Source organism: Lepidochelys kempii, chromosome 2, assembly GCF_965140265.1.
Source record: "Lepidochelys kempii isolate rLepKem1 chromosome 2, rLepKem1.hap2, whole genome shotgun sequence".
Lineage (NCBI taxonomy): Eukaryota > Metazoa > Chordata > Testudines > Cheloniidae > Lepidochelys > Lepidochelys kempii.
Window position 1 is genome coordinate 41,845,537 of NC_133257.1, and position 16,298 is coordinate 41,861,834.

At 44.4% G+C, this 16,298-nt stretch overlaps 1 protein-coding gene across 5 annotated transcripts in view; it reads right to left on the reverse strand.

Moving 5' to 3' along the window:
- The window catches only part of CPQ (carboxypeptidase Q), a 262,566-nt gene that overhangs the window by 36,043 nt on the left and 210,225 nt on the right, over positions 1-16,298 (reverse strand). For 4 of the 5 annotated variants that reach the window (XM_073330508.1, XM_073330507.1, XM_073330509.1 and 1 more), the window contains exon 7: positions 6,341-6,542. The exons of the other annotated variant lie outside the window; for it this stretch is intronic. In XM_073330508.1, the coding sequence (XP_073186609.1) occupies positions 6,341-6,542 (202 nt within the window). The remainder of the gene's footprint in view (positions 1-6,340; positions 6,543-16,298) is intronic. 5 annotated transcript variants of the gene reach the window in all.

Genomic DNA, 16,298 nt, shown 5'->3' on the forward strand with positions numbered 1-16,298 from the left:
CTTGTGGAATTTAAAAAAAAAGGTGAGAAAATTGTGGACTATAGATGGCATTGTGGGATGGAGAACTCGACCCCTTATTTCCAGTCATCCCTGATTACTTGTTTCTGCCCCACCCATGGATTGCCAACATTTTCCAAAAGATTGGATACAATGGTGAGTGGCAAACTGGGACACCTACTCATAGTGCACTGCACCGTGTATCAGCACAAGCACTCCTGGTGAGTATGGCATAGTGCTGATGCAAGGAGTTAAGTACGCACCTCATAAATGATATACTAACTCTGGCATCTTTACCCCAATGTAACTTGTGTTGAACCAAGTTTGTAGCATAGACATGACCTAATCCAGAATATAGAGGCCAACAGACAGAATTGGGATAAACAAACTAGCAAATGGTATAATTGACTCAAATATCTATGTATAGAGCTTATTTCTGGCGACCGGTGATTGACATTTTTGGAGTTTAGCACACTTAGCTATGTGCTCCTGTGAAAGAAGGAGTCATTTTACTCCTGCTTAGTTGCTGGAGTTGATGTTCAGAGCGATAGTGTGTGACATCCTACATTGAATATTTTATTTTGCAATTTATGAAAATACTAAAAGTTAAAGGGGAATGCTGTTTTCTACATTTTTAAAGAAAGCTTTTATTTTCTGTTCCCTCTCCCCACCTTCAAAAAATCTCCCCTTCAAGTGAAACAATTCTTGCCTATGCCCAACTAAAGCACAGATGCTGCAGGCCTGTGCTCAGAGCTCTGACTCATGGAGTAACATGATTATATCAATCCTGGTTTTAATTCAAGTTTTTAGCCCTTGTAGTTACAAGGAAAAGCTTGACAACTAAATCCAAGTGTCGTCAATTCAGTGACAACCGCTTGTGTCTGCAGACAGCCTGAAGCAATAGCTGTGAGGGAGGGACAAACTTATGCATCTCTTCAAAGCGTTATCTCCAAAAGCCACGGCTATGGGGAGGACTCACCGATACCAACCCAGCACGGAACTCTGTATGTAGCAGGAAAAGAAGAGAACAATCGGCCTGGCCTGCCCACCCTCCGACCCACCCCTGCAAGCATACCCTGAGTTGCCGGGCGTAAGTGTAACCCACACACCTTCTGGATGTGGTATTCTGTCCCATCTAGTGGCACTGAGACCAGAAAAAGACAGAGACAGAAACAAGAAGGGAGTGCAGGAAGCACACACTGCCTCTCTCATATATCAGATACCTTGTTTTCTTGACTAAAATATTAGAACATCTGTCTAGTTAGGGTCAGTACATGTCTTTCCACCTGTTCAGAGACCAGACAAACCTGTTATAACACAACATGTGAAACAATATAGTATACTTGCAAGTGTTGACCAAGCCTCTTGGTAGAACATATGTGCTGTAATAAAAGGCATTATGTGTATATAGAGTTTAGAAATAAAGCTTAATTGAGAGAAAGCAGAAATGTGTAATAAAAATGACTGAAATAAAGGATTTTGGAAGACAATTGAATAATTAACAAACTAGTTCTTTAAGACGAACGGCCATCTCAAATCACTAGATCATCCTAAAATGGACTTTACAGCATTCAACTGCCTTTGTCTACCGCTTTATGAAAAAGCAACACAGTTATAAGACCACAAATGTTAGAAACACAATATTGTCTGATTTTACAAAGATCACATGATTGTAGAGATTTCTCATTCTTGGTTCAAATTATTCTCCAAATTGTTGAATATAAAGACCACTGCAGGAAAGCTCTCAAGCATTCAGAAGCTACATAATGTATTAAATTCCACTGCTGTGTACTTCCACATAGATTCCACCTCTTATACCACATAGGTGGTGTTTGGACGCTTAATTAATGTTTTTAGATCACTTCGCATATCTGTGGCACTTGACAGTAGTTAGCGCTATTATTACTACAAATATGGGTACTCTGTGAAGTTCCACAATTTAAGGGAAAGGATAAATGAGTGATACAATATTCAATCATACTCCCATGTAAAAGAAAATAGCTTAGACTCCGAGAAGCAGGAGTGCAGTAGTCTGAACCAGGAGTGGGTGGAAAACAAAAATCCTGTTTTGTGAAAAATTTTGCGGTTTCAGAATTTTGTTTCATTCCAATGCTGAATGAAAATGAGATCTTTTGAAATTTTTGTGAAAAAATATGAAAGACACTCACCTCAGAATAGCCAGTAGTTTGGTGGCTGGGGCACTCACCTGTCATGTGGGAGACCTAAGTTCAAGTCCCTACTCTACCTGATTCAGAACTGCAGCTTGAACCCACGTCTCCTGTATCCCAGGTGAGTGCTCTGGTCTAGAGAGTCAATCCCACCTGTTGGAGAGATCTTTCTCTCCTATTTATTTGTATAATTAAATATTAATTGGGCCAGAGAGTTGGTCCCTTCTCTGAATTAAGTAAACCTTCCAGACAAAAGAGCCAGCATTCTTTTGTGGATAAATTCCTGACTAGCTAAACCTAATCTAAACCTTCACCAGACGTAGTAATGAATGAATGTAAAAAGCACAAGTAGTAATGTTTTCACTGGGGTTTTCTGACTCAAAGGAGAAGGTGGATTTTAATACTGGGAACAGAAGCTACTCCTGAACTCTAATTAATACAGTAAGAAATTAAATTATAAGAAACTTAATTTTTTGGGTCACAAATTCGTATCGCTGACGTATTCCATGTTTTCTGTAATGCATTATGGAAACAAAATAGCCAAGTGTATTTTCAGAAAACTATGTAAATGAAATTGATAAAGTGTCAATACTTGACTGCTTGTTTCAATTGGATAACATCGGAAAAGCTGTTATAGTACGTTCAGATTGTTACAATATTGTCATATACCATAAGTGTTCATTTGAACAGTGAGAATACTGCAGACAAAGCGTGAAGCTTGCAAGATGTTTAAAACCTTCTCTCTGATACAGTATGATACAGTCTGAAGCAGCAGTTCTTTTAATGGAGTTAATTCTTTCAGTCCGTCTCTCAAGGGGAAAGCACCATACTTTGCACTGTGGGGGTACTTAGTGATTCGCTTAGCAGGTGGTTAAATGAAGCCAAGTTTCAGACAGCAAAGAAATAAACCAGCTAATGCTCCTAATGTTTAATGTTAAAGGTTAACTGAATTTCAATTGATGAAAATTGCTACGTAACAGCTAAGTTTAATTATTGAGTGGGTTAAATAGATTTGAATCTTAAGACCCTCCCCCCCATACAGTTTCTCTCATCATGCACCTCACAAACAGGTGAATTCCTCTATATTCCCAATGCTTCCCCTTCAGCCCCTCTGATGCTCCAATCACAGACAACAGCTGGGGTTCCAGATATTTCTACATACCCATTCACACCTCTGCAACCAGGGGCATGACCACAGATGTAGGTGGTAAAGGCTGTGTTAGATGGCAGCGTTGGTGGTTGGGCACTGTCCCAATCTGTCAGGGACACATGGAAACAGACAATATGGGGTGGAGGGAGGAATTCATCAGCCAGTAACAACCCCATGGCTGAGGGAAAACTCTCTCTTTTCTTTGCAGTGTATTGGTCCCTAGAAAAATCCATCTCTTTATAAAAAGGGATCTTTCTTCCCAAATATGCCAAAGCATATTTTACCATGACAGCATTTCTGCCCCTTTATATTTTCTAAACATGCACCAGATATACTGGGAAATTCTCATATGTCAATGACTATACAGATACACAGATCATCTAGATCTGAAGTCCAGGAGCAGTGGTACATATGCACAGACTTTCAGAAGAAAGGGAGATGAAGTGGCATGGTTATTGACCATTGGCAGCTCTTACCCATCCCCCAAGTTAGCATATGTTTATGCTGCTGTAAAATCTATACAGTTAGAGCCTAGGATCAGGGATGTGTAAATTACAGGGTTACAACAGTTTGACATGCTACTTAGTAACTTGTGCATGGAACAGAAACATGAGCAGCTGGTGACCCGGCCCTTGGGGAGGCTAGCCCCCAGCCCCGCTCTTTCAGTCCGAGGCCTCTCCCCTTCTGCCCCGCCCTTCCCCGCAGGAGCCCAAAGCACACTGACCATGGGCCCCGGCGTCGGACAGCCAGGCAGCATGATCACAGTGCCCCCTACCTGGAGCACCAGGTGGCGCAGATGCAGCGCCCCCAGCCCTGGAGCACCAGGTGGCCGAGTCAGAGCACTGGGCGGGCAGCACGGCCCTTGTGCCAGCCTCCCCGAGTCCCCGCGGCACGTTGCCCAACCCCAGCCAGCCTGGGCCAGGGCAGAGTGCCGGGAATTGCAGGAGTAGGCCTGGGGGCGGAGCATGGGAGGGGCTACGCCAGGCTGTTCGGGGAAGCATAGCCTCCCCTAGAGTGACCGGATGTCGCAATACAATCGGAACTGTCCTAATATTTAACTCTTTGTCCTGACCAATGTGCAATCAGGATGCCATTTGTCCTGATATTGTAGGGTTGCTGGCTCCACGCAGCTCCCTCGAAGTGGTGACATCTCCCTCTGGGTCCTAGGTGCGGGAATAGCCAAGGGGGCTCTGCATGCTGCCCCTGCCATGAGCGCCAGCTGGAACCACAGCCAATGGGAGCTGCAGGGGCAGTGCCCTTCAGACGAGGCTCTGTACAGAGCGGCCTGGCCGCGCCTCTTTCTAGGACCCAGAGGGAGATATTGTTACTTCTGGGGAACCACCTGAGTTAAGTGCCTCCTAGAGCCCATACCCCACACCTCAACCCCTGCCCCAACCCTGAGCCCCCTCCTGCACCCAAACTCCCTCCCAGAGTCAGCACCCCAAACCCCCAGCTCCAGCCCTGAGACCCCCCCGCCTTGCGGTGGGGGCCGGACCTGGAGCTGTGCACCACCTACCTGTGGCTTGCGGAGGGGGCTGGAGCTGGGGTTGTGTGCCTGTGACCTGCAGCTTGTGGCGGGGGCCAGAGCTGTATGCCCCTGACCTGCGGCTTGCTGGGAGGGCCGGAGCCGGGCCCGCGACCTGCAGCTTGCAGCATCCCCTGCCCCCATGTGCGTCCCCCACCCCCATGGCTCCGGTGGGGGCTGTGAGCCTGTGGCTGTCCCCCCCATGTGTCCTGATATTTTACTCCTGTGCTCTGGTCACCCTAGCCTCCCATGAGTAGAAACAGTGCAACTAAGATCTGAGCCCTAAGCAAACAACATTTCCCCAAAGTAAGAGGCATATGCTCCACAGCCCACTGCAGTACCTATCAACCTTCCACAAGGTTAGGAGAAGAGAGAAGCCAGAAAGATTCCAAAACTATCTGACATGTATCATTCCAGTATCACAAATAGACAACAAAGTACTTTAGACGTAAACCAGCATAAAGAGAAAGTTTTTGTTTTGTTTTTAAATACCAAAACCAAAAATATCTTCTGCTATTATTCAAGTGTTGAAAACATGGTAAAAGCTCAGTTAGTCTCAGATCCTTCAAGCCTATAGCCTGGCTGTTAGGATGCTCACCTGGGAGAGGGGAGATCTGAGTTCAAGTCTCTGCTCCAGAGTTGAGATTCAAACCTGGGTCTCCCATATCTGGGCAAATACCTTAACCACTGGCTAAAGTTATACAGGGACAGAATGGTACACACATGGCTAAAGGTTATAAGGGGACATACACACAGTTTGCTGGCCCTGAAAAACTTTTCCCCAGCTGAAGCTATCACATCAAATTTGCAAATACTTTCTGTCAACCCGAAAATGCATTTTTTGGCAAATAAACTATTTGTTCAAAAAGTTTTGTCCTGCTCCAGTTTCAAGTCACAGTACTTTTGCAAAAAGATTGCTACTTGTACGAAGCTCAGAAGTGTCACTGAGAGTAAATGTAGAACCTATTTCTCAAATACATTTACAGGGCTTTGTCCTTCACTAGATTTTAGTGCATCATCACCTTTTGGTCTTTGAATGCTGAATCCCCACAGAATAAATTTATTGAAAACAATTAAATTTTTTAAATGAAATTAAATAAGAACAAGTGAGAAGTGGGCTGAATTTCAAAGGGATATTTTTGTTCTGGGGTCCTATGTTAGAATAAAGCTGAGGGAATTCTCTACTATTTTTAAACCACTGGTATAGGAAAGATTAATATAAATTGTAAAGCCTAAAAGAAGATTTTAGGCCTGTTGTCCCATGCATAATCTAAATCTTTATTAAACTGATGCTTAAACACACATTCTGTCCTAATTCTTTGGTTAGTCTTTAAATATTTACACATTTCCTCTCTAACAAATATTACTCAAGAAAAAGATTTTTTAAAAATGTTGTCAAACATCAAATAGAGCTACAACCAGAATTTAAGAAGTAACAGCATACAGAAACAACCAGGCCAACTCAGCCACTTTGTCTATGACTTCATCCAGCATTCTTACCTGGTACTCCATTTCTCACCCAATAATCAGTGTCTGTTTCACCACCATTTTCATAAATATTTGTAACATTGATAGGCTGCAGCAGCTGCATAATCTCCTTCAGGATGGCACGAGCTTTATCACTGCCTGTAAAAGCCAGGCCCATCGGCATGAAGGTACCTGAATCAGACTCCATGACGATGTCAAAGTTGGAGATGTTACCCTGAACACATAAGAAAAGAACATTTTAATATTTATTTGCAGACTATTTTTGTAAGAATCCAATATTTGCCATTAGCTACATGTTACTGACAGAGCATGCAATACCAAAAAATTAAAGAGAATGCAGACAAGATATATATATATATATATATGTATATGAACTATATAAAGCAGAAAGCCTCATTCCTCGTATATGAATTGCTGATAAGTCTCTCCTTCCTGAGGAAACATAAAACATAAAACTGAATGCATCCGATGAAGTGAGCTGTAGCTCACAAAAGCTTATGCTCAAATAAATTTGTTAGTCTCTAAGGTGCCACAAGTACTGCTTTTCTTTTTGCGAACACAGACTAACACGGCTGCTACTCTGAAACCTGTCATAAAACAGAAGGCTTTCACAAAATAGCCCATCTGGTGGCACAAACTCATTGCACTACTAACTAGACCTCTTAATAACCTGACCCTGATGAGACAGTTTAGAACTAGTTATACCTGAACTGTCTTGAAGGCATCTAACAGAACACACTCAATCCTCACAAGTTAGAGGTTTTGCTTCTATGCACATGTCTGGGAAATTCATGACAGCATAAGTAAGTGTTATTGGGCAGTGCTTCCCATGAATAATAGACCCATGCGAAATTGACTCACTGGTAACTATGAAAATGATCTCACACAAATATTACCAGCAATGAATGTTCAAAACCTGTCACCCTGGTGCCACAGGTTTCCTGAAGTTCAGCAACAGAATGTGCTGTGCATGCTCAATGTACTATTTTTAATTGCCTTATCTTGGTTCTTTCAAGATCTAAGTATTTCAGATGTGGCAAAAATAGGAGTTCCTAATTCAGGAATAGGTAGGCTAAAAGTTTTAAAAGAAAAGTCTTTGAGATATCTGAACACACGGAAGTGTCTGAAAAGCAACTTAAATAAAGACTAAGGGCTTGGCTACGCTTGCAGATGTAGAGCGCTGGGAGTTAAACCAGCCTTCAGAGACCGCAGCAAGGAAAACGCTGCCATGTGTTTACACTGTCAGCTGCAAGTGCACTGGCGTGGCCACGTTAGCAGCTCTTGCAACGCCACAAAGAGCAGTGCATTGTGGGAGCTATCCTAGTGTGCAAGCGGCTGCAGCGTGCTTTTCAAATGTGGGTGGGTGGGTGGAGCGTGACAGGGAGTGTGTTGTGTGTATGTGGGGGGAGAGACAGTGTGTTTTGGGAGGCAGAGTGTGTGTCAGCGTGCTGTCTTGTAAGTTCAGACAGCAGCAGACCCCCTTTTTCCCCCTGCCTCTCTCTCTGACACACACTCACAGCAGCAGCATTCCACAGTAAGGGTTTGCTTTGTCCCGGAACAGATAAGCAGCCAGCTGTCAGAAACAGAGCTTTGAAAGGGGATATCCGCATGCCTGCAGCAGAGTTCAAAAGAATGAGACGAGTGGCCACATGACTTCAGGGGATTATGGGACGTTTCCGGAGGCCAATCACAGCACACTAACGCAACACGTCGTCCACACTGACACCCGGGCGTTTCAGCTGGGGCGCAGCAAGTTCTATGCTTCTCATGGAGGTGGATTACCAGGAGCGCTCCAGCTGCAGAGTCCAGGCGCTCTACGTGCCTTGCCAGCGTGGACACCTCAGGAGTTAGGGTGCCCGGGCCTGATTTAATGCGCTCTAACTTGCAAGTGTAGCCAAGCCCTAAGTCACCTCCCCAACTGTTGGACAACAAAATGGCTAAACAAATTAAGATATTTTTGAAAATAATTAACTTCTTGGCTGAGTTGAAAAGCCTGAAAGGTTTCATTCTAGAAAGGTAAAAAAGTTACAAGTAACTGGGAACAGAGAATTAGAATGGAAGTGTCCTCTCAACCCTATCTCCAGTGCAATGGCATAGGTCATGGGTTCTCACTCTGGGGTCACGACAACCCTCCCTTTCCTTATGGCAAAATGAGAAGAAGGACCAGAAAGTGCATTCTGTTGCAACGTGCTAAAGCATTGGAAAGGCTGAAAACCATGGGTATAGTTGATAGAATGTGTAAGACACTAAGCTTTAAATTTCGGGCCGGGTTAGCTGCCAGAGATAGTATGAGAGTGTGTTCAGGACAGCATTAAAACATTTCAGTCCCCTGGGGCATGAACACAGATGTACAAGGTGTCACAGTTCCAGGGTGATTGCACCTGTATTCCCTCTCTGTGGTCTGCTCCAGGAGTGCCCAATCAGGTCTCAGGCCTTAAGCCATCAACTGTCTCTGGTCCCACTCCTTTCTGACCAGAGTTTTAAGGCTGCACATCCCCCTGTCGTACACAGTGATATCCTCAGCAGCTCTGACGTATCCAGCCCCCTGCTCTTTACTTTCACTGCCAGAACAATGACAGGGTTTTTACCAGTGACCACACAGCTCTTAGAAAGCAAAGTACATTTATTTTTAAGGCAAAAGCGTCACAGAAAAAACATATAAAAATGATAAAAGGATGTAAATGCTCACTAAACATACCAGGACTCTCCCATCTTCTACATGGGAAGTCTGTTAGGTCAAAGTCTTTCCAATCCTTCTGCAAGGGTTGGAGCCACCCTACAACCAAAGGTCCTGTTTGCTGAACCAAAAGGAAGGCCCTGAGTCTGTTTAAACTCAGCCTTTTATACCAAAAGTCTTTCTTTATCCTCCAGCCTCCTGAAAACAGTTAAAACCAGACCCTCCTGCTCTTTTCCAGCAGGAGAAGCTTCAAAAGATGGAGAATCTACATAGCCAGGCTTGGGATTTTGCATTAATCACCTCTTAGTGATCCCAGATCCCGCTGGATCCCCCACCCCACCCCCAGTGATCCAAGATAGCACAGGAAACCACCCCTATTTCCACCCCAAAGTGAGCCAGGAAAACACAGATACATTTGTATTGGTACAAAGGACTATTCTACCAGCTCAAACTGTGCAGCTCATCTCAGTATAATGGCTTTTTGAGGCTTTCATGCTTTCTATGTACAATACAATATGGTCCCCAAAGATACCGCATGTGGCTGCAATATCTGTCACACAAGAGTTGCCAGTTAAAAGACAATATTTGCTACAGTAACCACATTTCTCTTCTGTATTAGGTGTAGGAGGGAAAAATCTAGGTATCATTCATACCACCAAACTGGCAAATGCCAATGTTTTAATGCTGACCATTGTATCCTATTTGGCCTGGAACAGAAGCATTTCAAACACTGGCTCTTGAGCAGCTCCGCTGGATGCCTGTGAAGCATTGGCTATGTCTTCAAAACAATAACTCTGCTCAAAACAGTACTCATGTTTAGGGCCCTACCAAATTCATGGTCCACTTTGGTCAGCCATAGGATTTTTAAAATCATAAATATAATGATTTCAGCTATTTAAATCTGCAATTTCTTGTTGTTGAAATTGTAGGGGTCCTGACCCAAAAAGGAATGGGGGTGGGGGGGGGGATGGTGCAAGGTTATTGTGTGGGGGGGGGGGAGGGGGGGAAGGTTGTGGTACAGTTATCCTTACTTCTGCACTGTGCTGGCGGCGTCACTGCCTTCAGAGCTGGGCAGCTGGAGAGCAACGGCTGATGGCCTGGTATGGCATTGCCACCCTCACTTCTGCGCTGCTGCCTGCAGAGCTGGGCCCTTGATCAGCAGCTGCCACTCATTGGCTGCCCAGCTCTGCAGGCAGCGGCGCAGAAGTAAAGGGTGGCATGGTATCGTATTGCCACCCTTACTTCTGCACTGCTGCTGGCGGGGCACTGCCTTCAGAGCTGGGCATCTGGCCAACAGCCACCACTGTCCGGCCACCCAGATCTGAAGGCAGTGCAGAAGTAAGGATGACAATACCGCAACTCCCCTAAAATTACCTTGTGATACCACCCCCCCCACAACTCCCTTTTGGGTCAGGACCCCCAATTTAAGAAATGCTGGTGTCCCCCCGTGAAATCTGTATCATATAGGGTAAAAGCACACAAAAGAACAGATTTCATGAGGGGAGACCAGATTTCATGGTCTGTGACACGTTTTTCATGGCTGTGAATTTGGTAGGGCCCTACTCATGTTATAATGGGTTTCTAGTGCAGTAAGAGTGATCAATAGCATGTAAATGAATTGAGACAGACTATCTGTGGTTGGCAGAGTGAAGTGTTGGTGGGAATGGAAGAAAGGATATGGGGAAAAAGATTATCTGAAAGGCAAAATTGGCCACACCAAGCAAACTTCAATATATCAGCAACACGCGTGTGCAGAAAAGACCAGTTAACCATTGTAGAATTATTTTATAAGTAACAATATGGCATTCTTCAATTATTTTCTATTTATATAAATGTTCACATATGTTTTCAATATTAAACTGACAAAATGAACCACCCACAGTACACAACACTGCCTTTTCCCTCCTCGTTTATATTGTAACTGTTTAAATATTAGCACATGCAGGAGGGGTATGAAAACAGAATGTCTTTGCACAGAGAAACCAGATCGGGATGGGGGTGGGGAGGAAGAAACAGGCCACAAAGGTTAGAACTGCTCTTTCTCCTTTTTAAAGCATTTTGCCCATTAGAATGTAATGAGTAATTACAAGTATATGCATAGTGGATTTAGAAAACAACAGTAATGTAGGCTCCCCAAGAGGTGGTCTGGGCTGATTTCACCACACCAACTTTAGCATTTGTAATAAGATACTAAGGTTCCTATGTATGAGGGAAGAAATATGTTTCATGTAAGACTATCCTTTATTTCCTTTAGCTGGTGCAGAGATAAGAGGCTGAGGCTGCATTTTGTTCTCATATGTAAACTGTTGACTATAACTGTAGGATTACAGAATAACTGTGGTCTCAGCTGTTCCCTCCACCTCTCCCTGTGCTAAAAATTTAATTCATATGCAAGCTTATTAAAAACTCAGGCCACTGAGATAATCACTTTTGTCAGGGACCAATGTATTTGCTGCAACTCGCAATAATGCAACATACTTAATGGTATAATTCTCACCATGGTACACAGCACAGAGAATTAAATGAAACACACTGGCCCTTGTTAATGGGAGTTGCCTGCTTAACTCTCTGCACACCAAGGACATTTATCCTTTACATTCCTGTGACTTGATCCTATCCACAAACCATATTTAGTACAGGATGAATCTGCCACAAAAGAGGTAACTTTTTTCTGGCTTATTATGTCGATTTCTTACACTGAAACTTTGAAATGCATCAACTTAGAGTTTATTGCTTGCATATGCAAATAGACTGATCCCTGCCAGTATTTTCCCAACTTTATTTTTAAATATGTATTCCTATCAACCAAAGCTAAAACACATTTTAAGCATATATCCCCTCCTCCCTTTCAACCCATAAGGCAAGTAGCTAAAACCATGAAATCACAGCCAAGTCCTTTCAATCTATAAAAGGAACCAAAACATCTGGATCTCATGAGTCTATGAAGGTATTGATTCTGTCAGAAAGGTAACAAGCCCCACTAAGGCTAGGAACTGGGAATCTTAGTCAGCCAGGAAGCCAACTGTTTAGTTAAAAAAAACCTTAATACTTAACAGGGATAATGATGCTTGGTCAGGCATAAGACTCAAACCATGTTCCCAAAGTCTCATGACTTTGAGTCACTGAATTTCCTCTTTCAGAGCTGCAGCACTGGGAGACCAAAACTCCCAGATTAAACAGGGGTCGGGGGGACCAAGCTGTTCTAAAAGGCTTTGGCAGCATTTGGGCTATTTAAAATACACTTATCTCCTTTCTATAAATCTGAGAATCTTAAAGATAATTTGGAAGAAAGAAAGAAAGAAAGAGTCCAATGGCTTAGCTGTTATTGACTGGTTCTACCACCAGTCCGAATTAGAAGACTCACCGCTTTACAAGGAAAGCACTAAAATGTTCTTTTATGACAAAATATTGCCTTTGATTTGCAGGCTACATATATGTTCCAGTATATGGGACGTGATGTGAGTTTGGCAGTCTCCCTCAAGATTTCTGTTACTGAATTACGCTTAGCATTAGGAAACACCTACACTTGTATGTCAGGATTTGATCCTAAGCAATTTGGAGCTAAATATAGTATTGCAATAACCGTCTTATACCAGATATAGTCAAATGAAAATCACCTCAGTCAAGTAACTATATACAACACTACAGGTTTATTAGCCTGGTAACTCAGAGTACGGAAAATGTGGTAGGAAAATATGCTAAAAGCCTAAGTGTGTAACTTGCAGGTAAAAAAGAAAACAAGAAAACTAATTAGATTATTTTTAAAACTCATATATCACTATAATGTCAATTTGAGTTGCTATTTTTAGCCAAGCTCAGTTAATAAAGCAAAATGGCATACATGGAAACTGAAGAAAAAATTCAGAACAGCTGTTAGGAAGTAGAGATGAGCTGGTCTCAGAATACAGTAGCTGGCAACCACAAGTACAAAAGCACAATTCATACTCCAAAAAAGCGAGAACTGCAAAAGTACAGGGAAGTGTGACTGGGAAAATTTCCACACAAGTGACCCTGTTATTAAATGGGAGAACCTTACTGTGAGGCACTGTACAGGGAGGATTCTTTGCCCCTCTCAACAGTCAGGTGAAAGATTTTTCTGTTGCACTTAGTTTGACCTATGTTTTGTACCTCTAGACCAGTGGTTCTCAACCTATTTATCACTGTGGGCCGCATATTGCCTGGGCCACAGATTAAGAACCACAGTGTGCTCCCCACCCCCTCCCACAGATCCCTACGTTCAGAGCTTCCCACCCAGAAATCCCTCCACGAAGTGGAGCCCTGGGCAGGGGGCTGGGTGGCAGGAACCCCGGACCCCTCTGTGCAGGTCCAGGCAGCAGCCCTGACCCTGGACCCGGCTGTGAGGTAGGGCAGCCAGGCGGCAGCCCAGATCCCGACCTCGTGGGGTTGGCAGCCCCAGACCCTGGACCCCACCGTGCGAGGATGGCTGACAGCCCCGGGCCCCAGACACCTGCTGTGTGGGGCTGGGCAGAAGACCTAACCTCAGATGCTGCGGGGCCAAGTGGCAGTCCCAAACCCGGACCTCTGCTGTACATGGCTAGACGGCAGCCCTGGACCCCTGCTGTGTGGGGCCAGCTGGCAGCCCTGATCCCAGCCCCCCAACATGCTAGGCTGGGCAGCCCACACCCTGCTGCCCTGGGCAGCTAGGAACCCGGAACCTGCCGCACAACCCAACAGCCTTTAGCACCCAGCTGGTCTGCAGCTGTGTGCTAATTGGGCCACATGTGGCCCACGGGACATGGGTTGAGAACTACTGCTCTAGATCAGCAGTTCTCAAACTATGGGCAGGCCTCCCCAGGGAGGCGTGGGAATGTGTCAAGGGAGGCGTGAGCTGTGTGCCCTCTGAACCCCACAGTCCCAGCCTGGAACACCTTCCTGCACCCCAAATCCCTCATCCCCGACCCCACACCAGATCCTGCTCCCCCAGCTGAAGCCCTCACCCCCTACACCCCAAATCCCTCCCCAGCCCGGAGCCCCCTCCCGCACCCTGAACCCTTCATTTCTGGCCCCACCCCAGAACCCACCCCCCCAGCCCAGAGCCCATACCCCCTCCCAAACCCAAAACCCCTGCCTCATCTTGGAGCCCCTCCCATATACCAAACCCCTTGGCTCCACCTTCCAGCCCAGAGCCCTCTCCTGCACTCCAGACCCCTCATTCCTGGCCCCATTCCAGAGCCTGTCCCCTCAGCCGGCACCCTCACCCCCTCCAATACCCCAATCCCCTGAGCCAGCCCAGTGAAAATGAGAGAGTGAGTGAGGGTGGGGAGAGCGAGCGACAGAGGGAGGGGGGATGGAGTGAGAGGGGGCAGGACCTCAGAGAAGGGGCGGGGCAGGGGGGAGGCCTCAGAGGAGGGCCAAGGAAGGGAGTGGGGCAAGGGTGTTCAGTTTTGTGTGAATAAAAAGTTGGCAACCCTAATCTTTCCTCCATAGAATTCAGTGACAAAACTCCCATTGACTTGAATAAGGTCCAGATTTCCCCTATAATCTTTTTCTTAATTATTACCATTTTGCTTGGTGAACACAAATTACCAATATGTCTATGTGTTTTGTAAGCACACTATTGTTTCTCTCAGTTTGGCAACCCTCACAGACAATACAATTTGTTGTTATGTGTTTTGAGTGTCAGTCTCAATTGATATAAACGGCAAAAGGAAAAGGAGATAGCGTTAAGAACAGCAACATGCTACATACAGTAACCCTGAGATTATCCATGGCCTTATTTGTGGCCATTTTTTCTCTTTTGACCATTTTAGTATAGTAGAGAGTTTTGCCAGTGAGATATTTTTTTATTCAGACCTGGATACTTATTATATGCAAGCCCCTTTATTGTGCGGGAGTAGAAATAGTCAACATTTTCTGAATGTTATTTTTTCAATCACTGGCCTTTTTACAAACATTTTCTTCCAAAATACTGTCAACATTATTAATGTTTTTCAATGTAAAAAATTGTGGCTTTTTCATGTTACCCCCAAATTTTTATTCAAAACATCGAACTGGTTACCAATTTTTTAAATTTCCTAAATCATGGGTTTTTAATCAATGAAAATTTTGGTAACATTTTAAATAATATTTTTAATAAAATTAATTGATTTTTTGGAACAATTGAAAACAAACAATACTTTAACATTTCCTAATCTTTTGCAAAAATAGACTTTCATTATTCAATTAGTTCTGCTCATGAGCCAATGCAGTAAAATGAAACTAAAGTATTGAGGAAAAACAAAGTAGGAGCAAATAGAACATGTGTTCCTTTTCAGCTCTGTCATCTCAGACCCCTTTCTACGGGTGGAGTCTGTCTATCCCTTTCTCTCTTCGTTAGCAAACAGACAAACTTTGGCTCTTTCCACAGTCTGTCCCCAACTTCTGGACAAAGGAGCTCTGAAGTAACTGTAAAGCAGCCCATGTCTCCCAGTGACAAGATGGTAGCCAAAGCTGTGGAAAAATCAATGGCAGAATCGGTTTTTCAAACATTGTAAATGCTTATCCGATGCACATCCCAGTAGTAGCTCTACATCACCCTGCTTGTAACTTGGGGCAGAAAGCCATCCATCCTCAAAAGCTGTCTCCGTGTTAACTCCAGTGAGCCTCTGGATGGGAGAGCAGGAGAGGAAGACTTGATGGTTCCTCCAAGGAGCCAGGGTGTGTTGGCAGCTGCAGACTGTGGAAGCTGAAGAGGGATCAACAGGCTGCTTGTACACACTTTGAGGCTGTCCTCCTTGCAGCTTAGGTTTATGAACAATAAACAAATTGAGCACATATTCCCTATTAAATGTTCATTATATTTATGTTCTACTGGGCAATGCTCTCCAGGGGCCAATAGATACAGTCTACTAGGTATTACTTATATTTTTAAGTGTTTGTCAGGGGTACCCAGGAAAGGGCACTCATATAGTTAGTACAAGTCCCACTAAAGTGGTACAATAAGAAGCCTATGGGACAGATTCTCCAGTCTGCCAAGTTTATCTTGAGGCACTTGTGCGCAAAGTGAATTTAAAGCATACATAGGCTTGCACTAGAGAATACCCCAGGTTTAGGTGGATTCTCTACCCGTCCAAAGCTAGCTGAGGTGGCTTCTGCTACCCAGAGTAAAGGGAGGGAAAAGGTGTATCACAGCGTAGAGGAGTGGGGAGGTGGGGGAAGGGCAGGTCAGAGGAAAGGAGGGGAGGGGAGGGAAGGAGGCACGGTGGAGTGAAGTTCTACTAAACCTGATTCCTCACTGGCTTTGAGTACCTGAGGGGCATTTTGCCAGCAATGTAAATTAAAACTGCCCACATG